Source organism: Pagrus pagrus (genome assembly GCF_965226575.1).
Source record: "Pagrus pagrus genome assembly, chromosome: 4".
Lineage (NCBI taxonomy): Eukaryota > Metazoa > Chordata > Actinopteri > Spariformes > Sparidae > Pagrus > Pagrus pagrus.
The window spans coordinates 13,526,481-13,542,778 of NC_140188.1; the positions used below are offsets into that span (position 1 = coordinate 13,526,481).

At 43.4% G+C, this 16,298-nt stretch overlaps 1 protein-coding gene across 1 annotated transcript in view; it reads right to left on the reverse strand.

The window, feature by feature from the left end:
• ppm1lb (protein phosphatase, Mg2+/Mn2+ dependent, 1Lb) overlaps window positions 1-15,584 on the reverse strand; it is a 52,609-nt gene extending 37,025 nt beyond the window's left edge. Inside the window, exon 1 of the mRNA XM_084350960.1 lies at window positions 14,667-15,584. Within this exon, the coding sequence (XP_084207086.1) occupies window positions 14,667-15,065 (399 nt within the window). The 5' untranslated portion in view covers window positions 15,066-15,584. The remainder of the gene's footprint in view (window positions 1-14,666) is intronic.
• Between the last annotated feature and the right edge of the window lie 714 nt (window positions 15,585-16,298).

Below are 16,298 nucleotides of genomic sequence, written 5' to 3' on the forward strand. Positions count from 1 at the left end.
AGAAAAAGTTGCATAGTGCACCTATTGATTAATCCTTTCAGCTCCACAACCCCTATTCCAAAAAAGTTGGGACGCTGTGTACAACATAAATAAAAACAGAAGGCAATCTTTTGCAGAGCAGTCTGTGATTTATTTATGTTTTACTCGGCGACTCTCCTGGAATCAGAGTTGTCGTCAGGACTGCCGTATTGGAAGACCAACTAACGTTATCTGGTGTCATGGGACTGGTGTGTGTACGACAGTCAATCAGGCATACATGTCAGCAGCATACATGCATCTACAGGGTCCTGATGAGTCCGTCAGTCCATAAGAACCAGGAGAAGATAAGCAGTTTGTCCAAAGTGTACTGCTGCAGAGCGTCTCCAGAAGACATTATGATTTAAGTTGAGTGTGTATGTGTGTGTGTTGTAAGTAAAAGTCGTGGACTCCCCTCAGGACTGGAGGCAGCAGACTCTTTAATATTTCACAGCAGTGATAAATAAGTCAGACAGACTGCAGAGAGATAAGGTGACTCTGCGGGTAGGGGTGAGGAGGGAGAGAGGGAGGGTGGGAGGAGGGGGTGGGGGACGAAGGAGACAGAAGGAGAAAGGGAGAAGGGGGAAAAAAGATATAGCGAGGTGGGGAGAGATATATAAGGCAATAGAGCAAAAGGTCAGAGAAGACATGAAGAGGAGGAATGGTGAAAACAGAACTTCAGCCAAACCCAGACACCTCTGGCAAAAAGTGAAAAATCTGATATCTACCACATTTTAAAATACCAGGGAGAGTCAGTGATGCAGATCAAAACCTAAAGATGTGTGTAGTTCAACAGTCCGAGGAGGAATCTCTCTCCTCGGGAACACAAACACACCCACAATCTCAAATTGCCCTCCCTTGACACACAGACCCGGAGACACTCGAGGCAATTGACAGATTCTGATTTCTGAGGACAAAAGATATCAGAGGGGGGGATCAGAAGCAGGAGAGAAAGGAGAGGAGAGATAAGTAGGTAAGGCAGAAGGAAGGGGAGGAATGGATGAAGAGGTTGGAGGGAGGAGAAAACAGACAGTTACTGTGGGGAAAGGTCAACAGAGACAGAGAGCGAGTGTGAGAGAGTAGATGAAAAACAGAACAAAGTATGCCATGCTCTTTCTCAGGGGGGAGGAACTGCAGCCCCCATGGTGCCGTGGCCTCAGACTGACAGACTCATGATCAAAAGATTAGAAAACCCTCAACTGGCACTTCATACACAATCCAACTCAGCTTGTTGTACAGTTACTGTATGTTTAACCTATCTGTCAACTCTTTAAGCCTCTGAATCTACACCAACTTTCTGGAAAATCTTCAGGCGTCGCCTCTCAGCATCCATGTTTTTATCCCCTTCTCTTCTGAAAGAAATAACTTCTTCCCTGCCTTTCTCCGCCCCCAAACAGCAGCTTTAAGCTCCTTCTTCCGCTATCTTCACTTAAACTTCTGTAAGCCGGTAGCATTTTTTATTTCTCGGCTGCTTTGCCAGGCCGTCTCCTCTCTCCTCCTCTTCGCATCTTTCCCCCTCTCTACGTCCTCCTCTGAGGGCAGACCATCATTTTCATCTCTCTCTCACCCTCGATAAAGCATCTCTCCTCTCCTTTTAGCAGCTGTAAGTATAGCTACCAGGTCTGCTGCTGGATAAGCTCATTAAATCAACTCAGGAAGAGGGCTACACACAAGACTCAGGATAGCAAACACATGCAGGTACTGGATGTGTAAAAGCCGCACGAGAAGGAGGGGGTGATCTAAAAATATCAAAAAGTCTGTCAGGAAGTCAGCAAGGAATTAATTGGGGAAATAAATAAAGAGGGAGAGAAGGATGGTGGGAAAAAGAGAGCGGATCCATGGAGAGAACGTATAGTCCCAATCTCCCCAGTGGGATTAGTGTAAATCTAATCTGCCCCGCTGTCTCCTCGACTCATTTTAGCCTCGGCTTAGAGACGCTCTCAGGAAGAGAGCAGGGATCCTAAGAGCCTTGAGCTGTTAGCATTAGCTCACATCATCACCGTAAGCTTCCTCTGCACCACACTAATCAATTACCAACCCTGCTTGCCTCAAAGCTCCATTTACCAACACACTGGGTGTGATGCATGCTATATATCTGCTGGTTTAATGGGTGGTGCACAATAGGTCAGAGGAAGTTTGACGCCATTACATCATCATGAAGTTTACCTTATTCCAATAATCATGTTTAATAACAACAACCTGCTATGGCTGTGAGGGGAAAAGCATAAGTGAGGAGACTAAGACTGTTTCTGTAATGCATCAGAGAGAGCTGGAAGCATTAGTCCATTGACAGAATAGTTATTTATAATTGATTAGTCGTTTGTAGAGCCGGACAGATGTTCAGTTTTTGGGGCCGATGGCAATATCAGAGTAAAAAAAAAATTCTGATCTCGATATATTGACCAATATTTACACATATTTTGCAATGATGACTCAAATGTTAGACACAGATATGTAACAGATGGAGGATTTTTTAGAGTTTAACAATAAACTTTACTGTTTAAAATGACATCGGTGCATCAGTTTTCTGCAATATATTTTTTAAATTAAATTGTTTTTACATCGGACAATGTACACACTAGAGGTGTGAATCTTCGCTGGCCTCATGATTGGATTAAGATTCACCTGCCAATGACTCAAATGCACAACGGTTCATCTCATATGATGCATCTTATAAATCGAGAAATTTCCACACCTCTTATATACACTGATACTGATATATCCGTATATCTGATAATATTGGCCAACCGATACATCGGTTCAAGCAAAAACAGTCTTTGCCTCTACCTTCTCCAATGCTTTTCTCGGTCTTATACAGTATCTCTGTAAAATGTATACTTTGGGGTTTTGTACTGGTGGCCTGAATGAAATAAGCAATTTGAAGATGCCAACTTGAATAGAATAGAAGATTAGGATGGAAAAGAATAAAGTTTACTGTCCAGCCAAAGGAGAATGTCCATAAAATAAATATCACAACAGAACAAAGACCTCTCAATTTTACAACAGTTGGTGCATTCATATCCAAGTTTACTGTAGTACGCTGAACACATTCAATACATGGGATTGAAGAACCCTTGCAGGTCAGGGTAGAGGAGATGTGTTTTGTCATTAATGATTGACAGGTCTTTCCCGTGTAAAGATCATCTAGCTGCTTCTGTTGGCAGCCTACTATCTTCTCTGTCTTATAAATCCTTGTCAGCTTGTTTCTGTTTATTAAAGTCAAGTATCCATCCCAAACAGAGATATCAAAAACAAGGATGCTCTCAATCAGGCTGACATACACTTTTTCCAAGACGTCAAGACTGACCCCAAAGCCCTCCATTCTCTGATTGGCTTTCTTACATAAAAAATCAACACTGTCTGGGAACTGCATATGTTATCTATAGATGTTCACAGATACTTACAACGATCGGATGACATTGACATTTTTCTAATGATCATTAGCAGCAGCCCTAGTATCAGATACGATACGGTTTGACTTACTTCATTGCAAAGGATATATTTTCATTTTAAAAGTAACCGAAACGTTGACACTTACTTTTGAGTGAGATGTACATGTCATTGTTTTACAATAAAAGGTTTAAAAATATGTATTCATCTTATCCGCTATTGTATAATTGGACTAAAATTGTACATATTATTAAATGCCCAGTACCAGTGTTGGATGTGTGCGAGAGCTGTTATGTTCCTGGGGTCAGAGCATGTGAACAACCCATTTCTGATTTCTGAATGAGGCCAACGATACCTCCGGAGGCCTCAAACATTAAGCTCTGGCAGCCAGTAGATAGCCTATATCTGACTGGGACATGGCTAAGTACAGAGTTTACACTGCTGTTGTCTTGGTTCAGGAAGAAAAAGGTCGGAAAATCCAGATGGTGATCAAGTTTTAATCCGACCGGACGATTGAGTTAATTAATTGTCGTTAGTCTGATGAACATGTGGCCTTCGTCTTCATTATGTTTGCAAATTATAGCCCTCAATCTGCTTATTTGGCCCTCTGTTGTGTCTTTAGACCTAACAACTTTATCTAACCCTTACACAGCAGATGGTTCACCACAAAGCTTTACTAGTGTAAGACTGCCCTTGCACCACCCTTCTCAATAAGTGCCCTAAACCACAGACGGAAACAACAGGCTGAAAAGAAAAAAAAAAAAAAGAAACTCTCAGGGTCATAAATCTCAAAGGACCACAATCAAGAGTACATGGCAGAGATCCAGTAAGGCCCGGGTAGACAAACAAACGCACATACTCGGCCTAAGAATACATGCAGAACAGACTTCCTCCCGATTTTAATCACAAGCACAAATTAATGACATGCTGTGGAGTCAGATTCTCTTGCTTATCCCGCGAGCCTTCGCTACAGTGCAAATTAAAGGCAACCTGGCTCAGCGTTGAGCCACCGCACAGTGGATTTGAAGGTTTGTAGCTGGCAGCGAATAGACACCATGTGCAAATATCAAACATTCATATCAGCTGCATTCCTCCTGTCTGGATGGATCGATGTCTGGAAGGCTGCGCGGCACATGTGTGCAGCAGACCGGCTCCAGTATGCAAACTTTAAACATACATACAAACATGCGAGCAGCGGGTGTCATGCATTTCAGAGCGAGTTAGAGTAAATAACCGTGAATTGTTTTGATTCTTAAAATGATCGAATCACGACTTGTGGGCCTGTAAAGTGATAAGAGGCAGTGGCAGACAAACACAACCAGGAGGCCTGTTTCCATTTACCAGGATGCACCTGCCCTACCCAAGAGGCCCATCTGGGCAGCAAGAAGAGGGAAAGAGCCACGACTGTGAGCGGTACAAAAATCACGCCCCCCGGTCTCTTTGCGCACACAATCACACCAATGTCGCTAACTCTGAGCAGCTGCGACTTGCTACCTTCTCTCAGCCAACATTCTTCTGCCACCGTTCCTCACTGCCAAGACAGCGAGCGGGCAAAAACTCCAACTGACTCATCTATTTTCTCAATCACACACACACAAACAAACAACTGTGGAGCCGGCGCTGGTATACAGACTCCCGGTCGGATTCAAATTGTACACGATACTCCCAAAAAACCCCAAACATGCACAAGCATTCTTTCATTTCAGCTTTTTCACATAACCGCCATCTACATGAAGAATGTGCGCCTTTCAAAACAAAGTGTAGATTAGACCAAGCAGCCCGGACAATTCTCACCATGTGATTAGATTTAGAGAGCGCTAATCAGCTACACACACCAAAAACACACATAAGACTGTACAATCTAATAGCATTGCTTTGGACAAATATAGGCGAGGATTATGCATTCAGAGCCAGACTAAACCTCTACTTCCAACAGAATCAGCATGCTTGGCATCTAAAGCAGGGAACGCATCACAAGGGGCGGTATGTTAGTGCACCAACATCAGGCGACTGAGCGTGGCAAGCGGGGGGGGCAGCAGGTTGACATGGCCTCGGAGATGGAGCTTTTGCGGCCTATTCATCCACTGCCACCCCCCCCCGGAGAGAGGAGGAGACGTAGGTGAAAGGGGAGAACAGGGTGATGGGAGGGTTGGCAACCAAACAGCTCCAAACAGCTCCATTACCAAACTCACCCTTCAGCACCACGCCAGCTCAAACCAGCCTCGCATGGAGAGCAGTGGGTGAGGTGGAGGAGGACAAAGAGGAGCTCAACACCATGAAGCCCCGATGTCAAAAACAACTTTCCAGACATGAACTCCTCCCAAAAAAACTCAACGTAAACAGTGATATTTGATGCGTGTGTCTGAGCAGTGACCTTGTGGCTTCCTTCTGCTTGGAGGTACGTGTATATTTAGTCAGGGGGTTTTAGCAGAAGTGACAGAGAGGGTGTTAAATTATTGAGCAGTCACTGCCAGCAGGGAAGGACGACACACTGAGGCTGAAGAAGGCACTCTTATCTGGCGCTACATGCTGTTGGCAAACACACACAAAAACACCTATCAGACCGGAGGAGTGCGTGTTCATTTTAGCCCACTAAATGCTCTTATCTGAAGAGAGGACAAGGTTTGTACATGCTAAAACACACTGAGGCAGAAACATTATTAAACTCAGTGGATTTATGAATGAGCCTCACATTTATTTGAAGGAAAAAAGGATGACAGTGGAAAAGAAGAGATTACAGATGTTTACTTCGGGGCTAAACATTCAGGTTGCTCGACAGGCAAAAGCCCCATTCATCCATTTAGCCGGTGTGTTTCGCTCAGTGGCTCCACTCCTCAGTCACTCCCCGACAGTCCGTTCGCTGCGAGGAAAACAAACCTCACCACCAGGGACAAATTACCCGAAAGGTCAGAAGACTTTTCAGCAGAATCCTCCAGCGCTCTCCTCTCTGCTGCACTGGTATTTTCCAGCAGAATATGACCTCCTGTGTGCTTTCCATTCTCTGCTTGACTTGACATGAAGGAGGGGCTGAAATGTTGAGCGTCAGCTTTTGCTACAAGTGACAGAAGTGGGTACAGGAGGATGACATTACTTATGACCAGTTTTACTAATCCTAATTAGATTAATTCCTCTTCTTTTGGCCTATGCAAAGTGCAGAGGAAACCGTTGAGCTGCCAGGAATTCAGTAATTCTTAAGAACACTTCAGGGTGTTTTTGAGTGAGATGCAGAACAGGAATCAGCGCTTGATGAGCTGTTTGTTATTGGTGCAGGACTTATAACAAGGGGTTAGACAACGTTATGGCTTATGCGCTGTCACGTTCTCACTAAGTCAAATATTTATTAGGGGATAAATGTTTGATTTTTGGGTGGGGAGGTGTTATGACCCTGAGTCATTATTGTGTTTGTAATCGCTGCTGATCTGCCTCTCCTCCTCACTGTTGTCTCTCTCTGAGTGTGTGTGTGTGTGTGGATTGTGAACAGGTTGGACCTGCTGATTGGCTTGCTTGATACCCGGGATTGGTCAGAGGGAGGAGAGGAGCCCTTTTTGAACCGCCGGCTGACTGCAATCTCCCTCTCCACCAATCTTCCACTCCCAACCCGGACCAGTGTCTAGTTTGACTAGTGGTTTGTTTGTGATATGTAAACCAGTTGTGAGTAATTCAGCTGCAGTACAATCTTGTACAGTGTGGTAGGAGTTAGGTAAGATTTTGTTTCTTGTTTATATTTTTGATTTGTGGCAGGAAGTTAGGGGTAATCGGATTCTTTTGTTTGTTGTCTTGGCCTTGTTCTCCCTCTGAAGGACAATAAATGCTACTTCGAACGTGGCTCATCTGTGACACTAGCTTTCTTGGCAGTGGGAAGAATGAGGAGACACACATCATGTTATGTCTTGGGTTCCCCTAGACCAGGGGCGTAACACCCTGCAGATGATGCTTCAGCCTGCAGAGCAAATTTGCCAGTCATTTCACACCCACATCCAATGAATCAACCAACTGCTGAGGGAAATATCTCGCTCTTTGGATGCTAAATGCTACGCTTTGTCGACCAGCTACTAGCTTACTTTGTATGTCTGCCGTTTTGTGCTGGGTAGGTACTGTACAACAGCTTTCTAAAGCTTTTTCACTGAACACAGCTGCCTTTTCGTGGCCGAAAATGAAACCCAATATTAAAGTTTCAGGCCATTAAATCAAACAATGAGCAAGAAGACTTGGGATACATAATATAATATATTGCACAGATAAATTATTGGCCCTATAATGAGACATTTACATATTTGGCTATTCGCTAATAATGAAATTCTAGCTGATAAACGGAGCCGATAATACAAAGCCGAATATCTTCATTGACTTAGTAATCGCTAGTTATCGAAGATGAAGATGAAGAAGGACAAGAAGAAGAAAAAGAAAAAGGAAAAGAAAAAGGACAAGAAGGATAGTTTTTTTGGTGATTATTTTTCATTAGTTTGTCAATGGGAAAATATTGATTATAGCAGCTAACAAATTCAAAATTCTCCATCTTCATTTATTTAATTAGTTATAGTCATTTACTTCAAAATGAGTGCCTGTTCAGTCTATTTTATAAACTAGCTGGGGGCACTGATTGACGAAGTGATGTGAAGCAGTGTGAAGCAGGTGTCTGGACCCGATAGGCCTTTGGCATTTTAGCCTCTTACAGTGAAGTCGTCTCTCCCTGGAAGACCAGATAACACCAAACTGACCCTCGCAGCGCCGAGTGAATCCTCAGCGCTCATCAAGGAGAAGCAGTGCTCCTTCTTGTGCAAGCTTGCAACACACACATAAATATTCATACACTCGTACACACACAAAAACACACACACACACACACACACACACACACACACTGCTGTCTTCACACACTCTGTCTCTTCGCTTGCTCTCCCTCTAATCCTGTAATGCCGACAGTGCAATTAGTCACATGCTGGCTCTTTCTTTCATCTCGGGAGGAATTCAAACTGCTTAGTATCTAAACTACGTAACCCACCCCGTGCTCCTGGAGCATAACACAAACATGCACATAAACACAGTGAAATACCTAAAAACTCAAACACCAGCCGTCCTGACTATAAAATGTCCTTCATTGTGAAGTGGGAAAGAAAGTGAGCTATGCTGCATAACTGCTTCAGTCGCTCTCAAAAGTCCTGTGTACTTTGCGATTTCAAAAAATGAATAATGAAGTAGAGAATGAAATGGCCATTCAGCCTGAATGTGAGCTGAATAAAGACAAAGAGGATCCCTCTAAAAATGGTCATCGTCCCTGGTGCGTTAGGGTTTTTTCCACTTCTTTACTCCGCGCTCTTCCATCGCTTCCTTCGCAGTTAAGAGACCATACTGTATCTATCACAACCCACTCACAAACAAACACCAATACATCAAAGTGTGAGCTGTGATAGAAGGAGAAATCAACAGAACAAAAGCTGAAAGGACGGCAAAACAGACAGAGAGTAGCAGCCCCCGCATTCAAGTTAAACAGCCTTGTAGTGAGTGTCTTCTCTGTACTCTACAGCTAACGTAATTTTGCAGCGCCTGAAGCCACATCCTGACAGTGAGGCAGGGAGGAGCACAGCACGGCTGACTCTGTACATGCCGGTATGGAACAAATGGCTCATGTTGCCGTTATATGGATGGAGAGCCCAGGGTTATCACTTTCATGCAGGTTATTCCCACAAGTCAGCTAAAAATCAATCTCCATTTAACAGTTAAATCTCCTCCCTGAGCCAACATCTAATGTGACTGAGTCTGCCGATGGCTATTTTCACATTTAACACTGATTTTTAGCACTTTGAAAATTGAATTTGCATTGGTGTGTGTGAGCAGGTGTGTGGTGCGGAGAGATACGGATAAAAAGGAGGTTTCCAGATGTTACTTAGCAGCACTGACTGATGATTTATCTGGTAGTAAACCGATTGGTTCCAGTAAGGTGGTAGAACAGTGACGGGGCAGAACTCACCGAAGGATTCAAGGTTTCATCCATTCCTTCCATCATGCTGCACATCCTCGGATCACAGGATCAAAATCGCTCCCGACCAGAGTGCAAATTTAGATTGACACTGGGAGGTATAATTCAACATTTTGGGATATACGTGGGGCTATCCGGATACCATTTTTGGGGATTTGGGGCAGGGAGACGGGGACATCAGTCACCCCAGTGAGCACCAACAGAGATTTCAGCACTGTTTCTAATAAAACTTTTCAACAAGCTAAAATGCGGCTGCAACATTAACGCATCACAAAACACATGTGTGTAGTTATTTAGGTAATTTGGGCAGTTGAAAAAAATGAATTGACAAAATAAGTGCTAGGCTTCACGTCATTCACATACATGAGGTGGTTGTGGCTCAGCAGGTGAAGTGACCATCTGTCAATCAGGACACTCTACAATTTACAAATAATACGATATCGTCATTTTGATGCCTGACTAAGAAACCTCAACCAAATTTCTCAATATAGTCCAGAGTTTTGAGCATCTTTTCACCAGCGACCATTGATGTTTTTAAATGTATTTTCATGGAAAAACCTCTCACTGTGACTGTCAGTTCCATCCCCGTCAAAACTCAACTTCATGAATGAGCGAGTATTGAGCCGTTTCACGTGTGTCTGGAGGGTTGAGCTCGCCCTAGTCAAATCCCCACACTCGCTGGACCACATTTGCTCACGTGGAGCAGAAATTATCTCTCGCGAGGAGATTTTTTCCGCTCGTGGATAATGCTCTGTGTGCTTGTACCATTTGCAGGTGCTGGTTTAGAGAGAAATTAAATGCTATAGATGAGCTTCATTTTTCACTGATTATCACATTGCAAGTAAGCCAACGTCCCCTTTCTCTTAAAAAAACAACATTTAAAAAAATTAAGCATTCAGATTTCAACGTCCAGAAGCTCCAAAACATTTGGGTCAGCCCAAAAATAAAAACGTATTTGCTTTCTTGCAGAGAGAGAGACAATCAGATCAATACCACTCTCATGTTTGTACGCAAGCAGCTAGAGCCAAGTGAAGATTACCTTAGCTTAGCATGGGGGAAATAGCTAGCCTGTCCCTGTCAAAATTGTAAAGATTGTAATTGTAAATTGTAAATACACCTACCACTGACTAACTGACATGTTATATCATGTGTGTTTATCTGTACACAAACTGAAATGTAAAAATGACAATTAGTGGTTTTACAGGGACTAAGCTAAACTAAGCTAAGCGAAGCCAATTCAGCTCCAGCTCCATAAGACATTGATCTTCTAATCTATTGTTGGCAAGAATGCAAAAAAAAACAACCCAAAAAGCCAAATTAAGTCTAAATCACCACCTCCCCTCAGGTCTATCATTACAGGCACATTAAGTGTTTTTATACAGTACATACCATAGGGCAAAACATCCATTACCTACATCATTTTCATGGGTGTGGCTGCTTTGCCAGTCAGTACTAATACCAGATGCTGTGCTTCTTACTTTTCAAAAACTCCATTTGCAGCCTGTACTCTTTCACAACATCTACAGCTACTTGCATTTACAATAGCTTGGTGATGTATGATGGTGTTACAAAGACGTAAAGTGAAACTGTATGTTTATTAAAGATGGTAAACTTATTTTCACTCTCTCAATCTTGATAATTTGCTGCTTTTCTTTGTCTTACATTAAGTAAAACAGAGTTCTGGACTAACCATTAAAAAAACAAGCAATTTGAAGACGTCACGTTGGGCTTTGGGACACTGTGACAAGCATTTCTCTCGATTTTAAAGGCAAAACTATTAAAATCAATTAAGAAATCAAGAAATTATTCAGAAGATAAATCGACAATATTCATTGCTGCAGACCTAATTGCATTTGGATTGACTTCCTCTTCCCTTGAACTTTTTGTCGAATCTCTGCTCTAATTAGTTGGCACGCTCACACCGCAGTGAAAATGTATTTTTAAATTTTTGTCTTGGAAAACCGTGTCCAAGACCTGCTGGTGTAAAGTCTTTGACGCTCGATAGATGTTGACACAAGTCCGACATTGCTTTAATGACTGTGTATGTGGTTTGGATGAGAGGAGTGTGTGCGCGGAAAGAAATGGAAGCAGCCGACACCTCACTAACTAGCCAGCTGAGGCAGCCAGTGTTCCTGGCGTTGCCTTGGGCCGCGCAGCATCCCTCTGCTTTTATTCAGTGCCCTCTGGCTGAAAAGAAAAATCTAGATTTTCTAAACAGGGGAAGTTGTTTCTGAAGGCTGCTGTCTGGCAAACCATCTCCACACACTTCAAAAGAGGGCGTGGGAATGAAAACAGACCAAATTGTTGCCCATGGACATGCAGTGATAAAACAGCCTCTCGCCTACATGGGCAAATCTAAACCGTCTTCTTCTCGCTCTTACTCTCACCATTGATGCTCTCCCACTCGTTTTCTCCTTTTTCCGTCACATATACAAACACATCTCTGCGATTCACTATTTATTTCTCCTATTCTCATAACCATATGTGTGGTAGCTGCAGCAGCGCTCACAGGTTAGGTCAGCGGTATAAAAAAGGATCTCCACAGAGGGAAGACGCATGGAGGGGGGTTATAAGGCCGCAGGGGAAAACAATCCAATGACCACTTTTGGTTAAAAGCTGCAGCAGTCAGCACGGCAGCCTAAAATTTAATTTCCCCTAAAAGAACAGCTATCCTCGATGCCTTTGGCTGCCTATTTTTAGCATGTTATCGTTCAGCCTCAATCAGACCACAGCAGTCGAACTCAGAATGAAGAAAGTCACTGAAGACAGCATGGAGGGAACTGGCTGATCCGGCTGATCAAGAAGTGCGTAATGTTTAAATTTACAAGCTGAAGTAAGAGAAAAGAAGAGGAGGTTAGAGACAGGGAGAAATGGGATACTGTCACTTACAGTTGCTGCATCAATACTGTCAGCTGAGGTCATGGTTGAACGCCTAAGAAACAATGCCAGTGTTCAAGCATGCCATGACTTCATGATTAATCAGTGTTCCCGTCTAACCGTGGCGTCATCTCAAATGTTCTCTGTCCCTTAAACTCACAACTTTCTCTTCTTGATGCGAGTTGCTCTGTTAAGCTGTTCCCTCGCTGCCCTGAATGCATTGCCAGGCTCGTGCACTCGTGGCAACGACAACAATTAGTAAGCACCAAGGAAGCAGAACGGAGGAAGATTTCTTAGCTGGCAACAAGTATCGACTGGGGGTGGACAGTGACCAGCAAACCAGTGATCTAATGGCCCACTTCAGCTACGCTTTCCTCACAGTGTTGAGCCCAGCTAGCTGCCTCAAAAGCACACCGATTTGAATTCACCCTCTTCCTTCCTGCTATAATCATGTTAGGCCACGGGGCCTATGCTGTCTGCATCCTAAAAATGTTGTTTTGGCAAAAAGAAAACAAAAAAAAAACATGAGAGATGGATATTTCCGGCATCGTTTTAAGCTGTAAATAGATGAGATGCAGTTGCCTTGCCATTTGGAAGAGAACAGAGTAAGTGTGGGTGAATGCGTGCAGCAGGGAATTATGGTCTCCTACGCACAGTAAGGGTCCACGCTCCACTTGTCCTCAAATACTCAATGACAAATGGCCAAGGGTGAATTACCACTTGCCTCCAGGGGCCCCAGATAACTCCGGTCCTGCTATGTGTCACCTGGTTTGTCCTAATTCAATTGAAAACTCGTAAAGGAATGTGCACCACTAAAGCAAAACAGCAACTGACATCATAAGTGGCTGAATGTGGGTCCTGCTTCATCACCTGACCTTGAGGCCCGGCCTAAAAGGGGATCTTTGTGTCAAAACAGTAGTTTGAAGATAGGGATGTTGTGCCACGTGATATGTACGATAATGGTGATGTTAAAAAATGAAATATTGATAATACACATATAATAATAACGTGTGAATAATCCAGCAACGATGTTAGGTATAGTGTATCGTTTTTTTTCCATTAGTTGATCTGGCTGTCTTTTCATTAGTCATTGGGGTTTTTTGTATGCTTTGTTTATAGTTATAGCAACAGACTCTCTAGTCACAGATAATGGGTTAAGAATCGAAATTAAAATGCACTGTTGGGTGCACCTGAATTATGTGCTGGTACACCTCAATGAAAAAGCTACAACAAGTCTGTCTGGGACCCTGTTTTATGGTGCACAGCTCTGGATTAGTTTATGTTTGATGGCCAAACAGCAAATGAGGGGTATGGTGGTATTCCAGCTGGAGATAAAAGGAGATATAAGATTTTATTGCGATAAAAACACTCAAGATCAGTTTATTGTGGTAGATTTACATAATCAGGATAGTGAATCGGGATAATCATGAGTATCTTGGATGAGTGACTTGAAAAAGCTGTCTAGTTTGATAAGGTACAGTCCTGTACATCTTCTTATCTTCGTCATACCAAAATCTTAAACCTGTCACAATGGCTAACGCTGTGATGTGTCACACGAAAACTGCTTGTTCCTGAACAAAAAGTCACATCAAGTATGCTTTAAGTGCCAATTTAAGCATATCTTGGTGATTATGGTGGTAATATTGTGAAGCACAATTATTTTGGCCCGGATAATCGTGACATGAAATATTAAAATCCTCCCAGCAGAGAAAAAATTAACACATTGTTCAAACAGTGGAAGGAAGTGGGGCCCAGCAGCTCATGTTTTCTCTCCGTGGCAGGTTGATCCAGCCCCGTCCTCAACTTAATCACAACGTCACACATTAAAGGTGCACTATGTAGTTTTAGGGAAGAAATTTTAATCAGGAGAGAAAAATCTTCATTGACTGACTTTTTATGCCTCAACAAACTAAATAAACAAACTTTTCGTTTTCATGATCGAAAATTGGGAGTTTGAATTTCTTTTACAAAACTATGAAGTGCCCCTTTAATCTTGTGTGAATTCAATCTAATGTACAAAATTAAACGTCATATATTACTTATTAATTTAACTTTCCACAGAATACACTCAGTGTTAGATGCAGTCCTGATGAAGATACCTTCATGTTTTAAAAAAAAGCCATTTTCATTGTCCAAGTGGGACAATTTTGTCCCCTTCACTTTGTCTCACTTTTTAAAGTATATTTTTGAGAGCTGTTTGAAAGCAGTCTTTAAACTACACCAGAGAGAAGAGATACAAAACACGGATAAACTGACTCTTGAAGGCATCTTATCCAGGACCACATGAGGACCCCTGCAGCTCAGTGTGGGGGCCCCTGGGAGCCCAAACACACTTGTGTGTGTCTGTGTTGGACAGAGTATCGTGGACTGGATGCCATCAGGAGACACCTGGCCTGTGCACACTCACCTCTCCTCCATGGCCATCAAAAACCCCAAATATGGACGGGTGGCTCTTGTTGACGATGTCCGTGAGCACCTCGAACCTGTCCTCCATGTGGTCTCGCCGGCCTTGGATGGAGTACACGGCCACGTTGTTGCTCTTGAACTCCCATGTCTTGGAGAACTCCGCGTCCAGGACGTCCAGTCCGCCGAACCGCTCGTTCTGCATCATCTCCGCCACTTTCCCCTTGACCATCTTGACCGCATCCCGGCTGGACTTGACGATGGTCTTCACTTCGTCCGTGTGGAAGAAGTAACTCCACAGAGCCAGGCTGATGCACAGCAGGAACAAGGTCTCCGGTCTGAGCAGAAAATAACGCATGATCCGACCTAACAGAGACAGCAGGGTCATTGTATCCTCTATCATTTATTTATTTACATGCAAGAAATCGCGGCAGGTTGTGTGTCGCTCTCGCCCGCCGCAGGTTTCAGTCCATCGTCGTCGGCGTGAGTGGTGTGTTCGCGGCGAAACAGGCACATTTAACCGGAGCGGTACGTGAAGACGAGGGGGTTGGGGGGGGGGGGACACTTCACTGCATATTTCAGCGGACTCGCCAGGCAGAAGGTGCTAGAGTACGGACGCTTGACCGCGGGGGGGGGACAAACACGGTGGGTTCCCTGTAGCACGCAGCCCCGCAGTGAGCCACCAACGGCTGTCCGCTGACCCTCCGATGCGGTCCGAGAACGCACCGACGCCCCGAGCACACAACGCAGGTCGCCAGTCCGGACTTCAAATTAAGCCAGTGTGCTGCTGGCAAGAGCGGAGCTTTGGGCTGAGCCTCTTCCTGGCCAGCCCTGCTACTGTGCCCAGTCCCTGAAAATAGCGGTCCGCGCTGGAGCCGTCACATTCCCAGCTGCCACACTGGCTGCGAGGCTCCGCTGCTGCCTGACTAAACACAGCGGTGCTGCCTTCAGGCGCAGCTCGGAATGTCCGCGATCTAGAGGAGACGGAATCGCCTTTAACTTTTTAATCAAAGGACTCTGTAGGATTATGTAACTATGTGCATGTACTCAAGTACTGTACTTAAGAACAATTCATGTCAGATACTTTAAAACTTTTACTCAAGTAGTACTAAGTAGCCTACTGTCCATGTAGGTGACTTTCACTTTTACCCAAAGTAATATTTTTAACATGATATCTTTACTTTTACTCAAGTATGACTTTTGAGTATTTTATACAACACTGCAAATAAGGCTGGTGGATATTAATGAGGAGGACTAACCTTTTTTTTGCCTTCATGAGCAAACCTCCCTGCTCATAAGGGAGATAAGATGGATAAATTAGTAATTGGTTGAAATAAACACTAATTTCAGCATCATTTATAGACAGGGTTTGGAGAGTTACTTTAAAAAAATGTATTCTGACTCATTTATTGATTACCTGTTAAAAAATGTAGTCAGTAACGTAATCCAAGTGTTACAATAATAGAGTAATGTAACTTGATTACTTAAAAAAAAACTTTGAATAACAGCTTTCACAGAGTAACTCATTTGAGATTGATAAGGTAGATTTATTTTTGCATATACAGTAGCACCTTTAAAACAGAAGCAATTCAAGGTGCATTATATATAGTTAAGAATGCATTATAACATTTGAAAA